Source organism: Ascidiella aspersa, chromosome 7 (genome assembly GCF_963924565.1).
Source record: "Ascidiella aspersa chromosome 7, kaAscAspe10.2, whole genome shotgun sequence".
Classification (NCBI taxonomy): Eukaryota; Metazoa; Chordata; class Ascidiacea; order Phlebobranchia; family Ascidiidae; genus Ascidiella; species Ascidiella aspersa.
The window spans coordinates 5,119,243-5,128,135 of NC_139453.1; the positions used below are offsets into that span (position 1 = coordinate 5,119,243).

Consider the following 8,893-nt stretch of genomic DNA (forward strand, 5'->3'; position numbering starts at 1 on the left):
ACTTCGTTCGTTTTATTTGTTATTTGCGATCAGGTTTACGATATTCTGGCAACGGTCGCTTGACAAATAAACTTGATTGGACGTGGCAAGACGGCTCCAAAGTCGAATTAGACAACTGGGCGCCACATGAACCAAACAATTTTCAAGGAGATACTTGTGGCATTGCTCAACAACCCGAAAACAGGTGGAACAACGTATATTGCACGTATCTGTCTCGACCTTCCTGCAGCGCTAAAGGTGCAAAGCAGACTATGTAGCATGCTTTTTTACGTTTTTTTTTTAATCAAAACTAAAAAAAAACTTTTCTATTAAAAAAAATTGTCGCTTTTAAAGGGATACACAATTCCAGCAGTAGGCGTTCCCTTTTACATAATTGAGATGGCGGGATAACAGTAATTTAATCGCACTTGGTTTTTCCCTTTATATGTTTTACAGACCTATCCAGTAAGTTAAAATTCCTTCTTTTTTTATTACAATAGGTAAGACACTTTTAAGAATTACGCCATTACATTCCAAGCCTATACGTGATATTTTACAAGTAAATTATCGCGATTCGAACAGATACCAAATGAAAAAAACACTTCTTTGCCGTTACGCACCGGTAAGAAAACCTCGGTTGAAAACTTTACACTTGCTTTGCTTTCAGTACGCTTGGCGCCAATCGGAAAAGTGAGTGAGTTCCTGAAATCCGTTGCACCCGGCAACCTGACGAGCGAAGCAAGCGCGAAAGAAAGCGGCGCGATGCTTGATTTCCAAGACGACCTGCAGGCTTTATTCTCCGATGTGAAGCGAGGCACTCCGCCTCATTTCACGTACGAACAAACCGAAGTCTTTATTGAGAAACTGAAGGCTGTCGGGGGTGAGGTGAAGTCGAAGCGAGAGCTGCAAAACACCGAGCTGGATTTCCAATTTCGGGCTGAGTCGAACAGCAGCGAGATTATCGCGTCGATTTTCGAGAACAGCCCACCTCCTACCGAAGTCGCCGAGCTACCTACAAACAGCGAAGAGCCAAGAGAAAGTCAACCTTCCACCTACATCTACATACGGCCAAGCAAAACTGTCTTCACCAGCGTCACCGGCTACGAAACATCCAGCAACCGCACTCTCAACGGGTCGATTACGATTAGTAGGAATGTGACAGCGGGCGGGTCATCGCAACCCAGTTTGCGAACTTTTCAGCTCCGACTCTAACCTTTTAAAACAGCACAAGTTCGTAAATGTCCAAACAACGTGCGCCTTTATTCTTCCCTCATCTGGAAACTTTTCAACTGTCGGATGTCAAACCGAAATGGTTGACGACCAGTTAACCTGCACCTGTAACCACTTCACCATATTTTCAGTTCTTCTCGCTGTCAAGATGGTGGCAATTTCACAGGGCGTGAAGGTAGCTATAGTTTTTGCTTCGCTGACAATACTTGCTGAAATGGCTTTGAAAATGTTATTTAAATCCAGGTTTATATATATTATCAGCATCATTTGTGCCTCAATAAGTAAGTTAACGTTCGAAACCGATAACTTCTGTCAACGATATCACAAGTTATTTCTTTTCTCTTTTATTTTTAAGCCCATATTTTGTTTGTTGTTTAATATAAGTTTAAAATGTAATTACTTTCGCTGGTGTCCATCCAACGAAACATTAAATAAATTGCGGGTATCACAAAATGTCCCTTTTTCCCTTTTGAAAAGCAAATTCATTGCGAAAATGAACTGCTTAAAGTATTCAAAGTTAGTAGGTATCATACGTTCTACTTTCTGTACATTTTACTATATATTAACATCTACATTTTACTTATGTATTAACATTTAAATTTTAAATTTCTGCTATCTAAAATCTTCGTCAACTTTCCTGCAGATTGTCTCATACATTTGCGAATCCTTTTCGGTGATCTTTCTGATCGCAACCCTGGCTCTCCTGCTGATCTACAGGAGGGACATCGGAAGCGACCGGACCGTCTTGCAGATCAACCTCTCCTTCTCTCTCTTAATGCTCCACATCACAACTCTCGGCCACGAGCTGGCGGTTAAGAACCCGCTTGGGTGCATGGCTCTGGCTGGATGTACTCACTTCTTTCTGCTGGCCACAGGTGAACTAAATGCTATAGTTGTTCACAGAGACCCCCAGTGTTGTGAAGAAGGCATATTGCAATGCCCTAAGTCCCAGTCAAGTCATGAGTAAAATAACTTAAGTCCAAGTCAAGTCTTTCTAAATACATAACAAGTTAAGTCCCAGTCAAGTCATTTGAATACATAACAAGTCAAGTCCCAATCAGGTGATATTTAGAGCCTGTTAATTCATAGTCAAGTACATTCATTAAAAGTAGATGTTCAGTAATTCCCAACCAAACTGTGTGCCGCAGCACACTAGTGTGCCTCGAGAGATTGTCAAGTTTGCCGCAAAACTTTTTGTAATTTCGGAAAAAAAGATTAGGCTATTTGTATTAGTAATAATCATACACTCAAGCATCTTAGACTAAAATATGCAGTATTCATTACAAACTAATAATTTTGAGACATTTTCATATATTTTGCCGTGTGTTTGGTGCGATTGTAAAATGACTCTTTTGTTATTTTGTTAAAATTGTGCCGTGAAATAGTTAGGATTTCTTTAGTGTGTCTCGCTAGCCAAAAAAATTCGTGAACCACTGTGTTAAACCTTCGTAAAGTCAAGTCAGACATAATACCTAAAATAAATCATTTTTAGGCACGTTGGTTTCGTCTTTTATTGTCCAAATTTCCTGACGACTTTGTTTTTTTACCAAGGCTTTTGGTTCCTAAGCGACAGATCACGCATCCTAATGGCCACGCAGTTCCCAATGAAATTTAGAGCTCAGAGTCCGTCGAAAAGAACCAAGGTGTTCATGTTGATCGGCTGGTCCGCGCCGACCCTCATCACTTCCCTGGCTTTGTGCATCGGCTGGTATTTCGATTCCTACATGAAGCCGAGTGCCCACTACACACAATGTCATATCCTTGATGAGCAGATACAAAAGTACGACAGGTGCTGGCTCGATCCTGGTACAAACCTCTTCCTTCTTTCGGTGATGATTCCAGTCGGCATCTTCGTTGGAGCGAGCTTTATCTTTGCTCTGGTTTCATCTTCGGTATTACAACGTTTTATATATAATTGCTTTTAACGTTATTACGAGTTATATAGATAAACATGTGTTCTGTCGTTATTGTTCTGCTCAGCTAAATTCTGTCCAATCTGATAAAATAATATAAACTGAATTACTAATTTGTATATTTTACCGCAGGCCAAACGATTTAGCGAATAAACTAAACCAGTGCGGTACAGCATAGTAGTTTCGAAGTAATGTAATGTGTAGTACAGTAGAACTTCCAGGCTTTTGTAAAGCGCGATTTACCTTTGGACAAAGCCACCGCGGACTTGCAAAACATTTAGGGACGTGGCTGGCGGAGATTAGAAGGTGTTAACTATATTTGACCGGCGCACTTCGCTTTATTATGACGTTTAAATGGAACGAGAAATGGACTGTATATTAGCTTATTTTCGTTTTACTATGTAGCGTTAAAAGAAGTTGTGAATACAGGTTGTACTTCGTAAAAAGCCTGGCGCCCAGGAAGTAGGCCCACAAGAAACAAAGGAAGCCATTGCAAAGTTCTTTTTTCTCGTGCTTCTGCTTGGTGGTACATGGGCTATTGGATTCTTGGCAGGTGAGCTTTCTTGGCCGAAATACTTGTGGCTATAAAGTGTTGCGTTAATCAAAGCAACCTGTTTTGCGTTCTACCTCATCTTAGTTTTACCACTTAAAGTCGATGACTTAATACTAAAGTCACTGTTTTCAAATGACTTAATATTATTTAAGTCATTTGCACAAGAGACTTGACTTGGAGTTTAGCCCTTCTAGCAAGTGACTTAAATTAGTGTGTCTAAAGTGAGGTTTTGTGTATGTGACATATTTTTTATAATGGATAGCGTTTCTAGTTTTATAATTATTTATTTTTAACGCAATACTTAGATTCGACTTTGTTTGTCAATGATTCGAGTGGGAGTTTAATCAGAACATGACGTTCTCTGCCCTATAAATTCGCGCTGGTTTAAACCCTAAGGCAGAGTTTCTCAACCTGGGTGCCGCGGCACCCTGGGGTGCTTTTTCTAATCCTCAAGGGTGCACTTTTTAATTCTCATATTTGGGAACCTTTAAGAATCTGATTTTTGCTTAAGAACTTTTCGTGTAAGATTAGAGTGGAATAAATCCAATTATAACTTTCTACGTTGTGTAGAGTTTATGTGTGCGTTCCGCTTTCGTTTATTGCGACATTCTAGTAAATTAACTACAAAAATATTCTGGGGGTGCCGAAATCTATTTATTATTTCCGGGGGGTGTCGCAAGCCATAAAATGCTGATAAAGACTGCCTTAAAGTTTAATCGCCCTTAACCTTTTACGTTTAGGCTTGAACGACGAGACCAGTTCTTTGGTCTTCCAGTACGCCCACACGATCACCAACGGACTGCAGGGAGCGTTCGTCTTCTACTTCTACTGCTTCCTTAACTCGACCATCCGCGAAAAGATGAGGCTCTTTATGCGAAAGCGCGAGCAACGAGTGGTAGACGCTCCTATACCGATGGTGCCCATCAACCGCAGAACGCAGGACACCGACATGTAGACAGTGTTTTATTACGGAAGTGACGTTTGATGCCACGTTGGCAATAGCTATATAGCTGGCCACTGATGAGTTCTAATTGAGAGACTGATGATGCCTTTTTTTGTGGCGAAATGTATCTTTTTAGGAACTTATAAATAACTGACTTTGATTAAGGAGTCGGTTAAGAACAACCCGAGTCCGACCCTAACTATGTCTTAAGTCCGGCTTAGACTCCACAGTCTGTATTCCGCCCAACTACGTATACCTAAAATAAGGTGGAAATATATTCAACAATCCACTCAAAGGGGTGTCATATAACTCATCCACCCACAATACATGGATGGAAAGTTATTCAACTGTATGTTATTGAACTGTATGTTATCCACAGTTGGCGGCCTTATCCGTTTCGAAATTTTGTTCTGCGCATGCGCATGTCGGACTCGGGTGGTCTTAGAGTTTCATTTGTTTGAATTGTATATTTTTCAATTTGAACAGCACCATTCAAAATGCTTTGTTTGCAATAGGGTGACGTAAATTGAAATAAATTATATAAAGCTTAAACCGTAGGTTACACTTTTCTGATTTGTCGAAGGGAATTGACTTAAACTTAAGCTAATTTTAATTAAATAAGTGAAGTGTTCTTTTGAATGAAACTTTGCTAAAGATTTCCTTTTTCCTTTTGGTGAACTTTATTGCACAACGTTTGTTATTCTAAAGATTCGAAGATTACTCGAAATCAAATATGTTGATCATTAAACATGGTTTTCAAATACTATCTTTAATTTTTGCTGACAATATTCTTCTTTTATCAGAAAATATTTTACTTGTTATTTACCTGAAATCCATCTTTCTATTACCGGTACCTGACTTGAAATAACTTAAAGCTTAGGTTTGACTTTAGTTGAAAGTAAAGTAATTAGCCTAAATCAAACTGTTCGCATACTGTGCGATGTGTTTAAGGTGTTTCCAACTTCGAAATTATTGTGGAATAACCAAATTTGGCCAATACAGCAAAGACTTCCAGCGTTCTTTGTGTGACATTGATTCTTTAGTTGGTGGTTGCAAATATTGCCACAACAACGCGCAACGCGTTTTCACCTGACGTGTATTGATTAGATTTTACCAAGATTTAGAGTGACAGCCTTGTAAATTCCTGCGTCTGGCGCAATGGGCGAGTTTTTCCTGGATTTTCATCCTCTATTTGACGTTTGTCATGTTTTGCATTTGTGAATCAGCGGATACGAACTGACGTACTGCCAGCGTTAGTAAAATGAAAATGGCGTTAAAACGGTTTAGTGTTGCATGCTGAGGTGTGTGACGTGCGTATATTCTTATTGCGCGATTGATCTAGTTTTATGCTTTTAACCTGGAGTTGCTTTATACAATCGTTCCAAAACAACGTGCTGTTTTTACTGTTCAAGGGTGTAGAAACAAATATTATATTGTCCAACATTGTAATTTTGCAATATTTGTAAGCCTCCCCATGCAGTTGTTGGTGCATGATAAGAGTGTGGCTAAGTAATCAAGAAACACTTCTTACATAAATTGATGTGTGGGACATTTAAAGCCTAAAAGTTTGGAAAGAACTGATTTGAGCAACAATGTGAAATGATTCGTGTAATGTCTAATAACTTCTGTTGTTTTATGTTACGGCGAAACGTCGCATTCCCATATTCCTTAAAAAAAATAATTAATAGAAATCTTACTCGTTCGTGCATTTTTATTAACAAGTGCTTCACAACAAAATAATTCGTTTTACTGCACATAACTCAGTTATTACTGTTAATGACGTTAAGTTAACTATACTTCTTTTATAGCATTTTATTTGCAATGCTTAAAATAATTTTTTAAACACGCATTTTTATATCAAATTGTTTTTTTTATATATTGTTTTATATGTTTTAAAACGCATTTTAAAAATAAATTGTAAATAAACTTCATAGTTTGTTTTTTACACGATTTGTTTTCTCCATTTCTCAATATAAGAAAAGGGTTTATGCGAATGAATCTCCCTTCAAAGAACTTAAAATATGAGCCTAACATGTCTATAAAGTTGGTCATAGAAACAACACTGTATGGTCTGCATCTAGTTCTCAGTAAATCTTCTGCCACCTAGTTTAAGGTCTTACTGGACAACTTCTTTTGGAATATGACTTTGTAAGTTATCGATAGTTGCATCCCTTGTTTGACCGCCTTGTGATCCACCCGACACACAAAAAGCGGTTTGAAATCGTTGTTATTGCAGTGTAATTGATTTAACGCCAGTAGTCCTTGACAGTTAGAATTATAATAGTTAATATTCCAATTAACCTGGGCAACGCTTTTTTTTATCCAAATTTTATTTTTATTATTACGCTATGGTCTACCCGTTTGCTGACATATAGCGGTAACTGTGTTTAATTATGAAGTGTTAATCTTTTTAATAATTTAAAACTTTTTAACTTGTAAGCGACCGCATAAACTCAATGGTCATATTGCAAAAATAAAAAAGTATATTCATGATGGAAGAACATAGACTTTCAATGGTTGTTTTGCAAAATGTGATTTGTTGTTTGCTAAGCTGCATTTCGAGCAAATACCAATTTAAAAACAAAGCTAAACAATTACTACAAGCGCTTTATAACTTAAATGTTTGCAATAAAATGCGCCAGTTACTTATAATTTCAACTATAGATTGATGTTAACATGTTCTACATTTTATAGGGCTTTCTGCTTTAATATAGTCGCGAAAAAATGACTTGCTTGGTTTTAATTGAACAATTGATTAGAAAGCATCTTGAAACTGTTGCAAAATAGACATAATTTTATAGTAAGTCAGTCTGCTGGCAAGTTTTAATTGCTCAACTCAATCCAGTCTTCCTAAAGTATGTACTTCAATGTTTGTTTTTGTGGCGCTGTAGGCACGAAATGTTTGCTTGTTCTACATTTGTTGATAAACAAATTTTGGCTGCAAAATGTTAAGGGACGTGCCGTATGTTGACTACGTTGACTACCAGACTGGCTTAAAATCAAACTTACAGCTATCTTTAACCCACATTTCGCGCCAGGTGCTGTATCGGAAGGTTCCATTGACTGTGAGGACAAGTAACCTCACCAAAAATAAACTTTAATTGAAAGTTTATCCTCGTTATATTTGCACTAATACCGTATATTGGAATGCTGTCTAAAATATTGGAATCATTTAGTATTGTAGTTCATCTCCGAAAGTTGTGCCGGTAATAATCCAAATTTTTATACAAGCCTTGTATTAGACTTAGTAATCGAACAGTTGAACTCTTAACAAAAAATAGGTATTAAAATCACAGCGCTTCAAGTTGACCGAGGTATATAATGACTTAATTGTGGTAATCGTACGGCAGAAATAATGTATTAACCAGTTAGCGTTGTATGTTGCCTAGTAATGCGCTGCAGAGCAACAAGATTAAAAAAGTTATATTAAAAAATAATGTCAGGCAAATATCAGGTTGAATGATCTACAAACAATTTAGCAAATTGATTTATATTAAACACATACTGTTTTAGCTTCAAAACACGGTATGCACAAATGGGTAGTGTTTGCCACTATGCGGCGCCACGCGACACAAACTGAAGGTAACGCGACATTTGTATGGCGTCACACGATAGAGAGTCTGAGCAACAATTTATTTGGTGTGAGAAAATAGGCCGGCCCCATTTAGAGGTATAACGGCCACGAAAAGTGGCCAAGTGGTGAAGTGAGGCAAGTTTTGTGTGGCTGGAGTCTGGAGAGAAAAAAGCATTTGCCAAATAAATTCGAAGTAACTTCTTGTTTTTAGCATTCTGAAGCAAATCTACCTTGACTCTGGAAAGAAACAAACTATATAATTTCCTTGGTTCAACATTAATTTAACCAGAATATATTCGTTGGATCTTGATGTTTTCAGCGGTCTAAAAATAAAAGAAGTAGTACTACTAATTTCATGTAATATAAGGTAAGAAGATGTTGGTTGTAAACAAATGTGGAACGTAATACATTTGTATTAAACGGGTGTTGTATATTTTAAAAATAGGTTGTGTGTGACACTTGATGGTTGCTTTCTGACAAAATTATAGTTAAACATTACAAAGTAATTATTTTTTTTGGAAAAACTACAGTAAATTCTTGTGCAACCTAACTTATGGCTGATGGCTGTCAGATTGACAGCTCTAAATCGGGCAAATCATATTAACAAAGGTATAGACTTAGATACATGCCGTTTGTGGTAATGACGTTAGAAACTCGGTCTAGGTTTACAATTATTTGACATTTTGTTGTGTGAGTTCATT

The 8,893-nt window shown here is 37.5% G+C and overlaps 1 protein-coding gene across 1 annotated transcript; it reads left to right on the forward strand.

Annotated features, from left to right (window-relative positions):
* The first annotated feature begins 1,288 nt into the window (after positions 1-1,288).
* On the forward strand, positions 1,289-4,630 carry LOC146137384 (adhesion G-protein coupled receptor D1-like). The gene is made up of 5 exons (XM_083393898.1): positions 1,289-1,384; positions 1,853-2,084; positions 2,761-3,101; positions 3,552-3,675; positions 4,416-4,630. Exons 1-5 carry the CDS (start codon positions 1,289-1,291, stop codon positions 4,628-4,630), a joined length of 1,008 nt encoding a protein of 335 aa, XP_083250024.1.
* Positions 4,631-8,893: the final 4,263 nt, after the last annotated feature.

What these genes read in the sequence shown, in the direction of transcription:
- LOC146137384 (XM_083393898.1), top strand. Translation starts at nt 1,289, where the DNA reads ATGGTTGACGACCAGTTAACCTGCACCTGTAACCACTTCACCATATTT. An exon ending in CTTCTTTCTGCTGGCCACAG is followed by an intron (nt 2,085 to 2,760) that starts GTGAACTAAATG and finishes TTTTTTACCAAG; the next exon opens with GCTTTTGGTTCCTAAGCGAC. An exon ending in GGCTATTGGATTCTTGGCAG is followed by an intron (nt 3,676 to 4,415) that starts GTGAGCTTTCTT and finishes TTTTACGTTTAG; the next exon opens with GCTTGAACGACGAGACCAGT.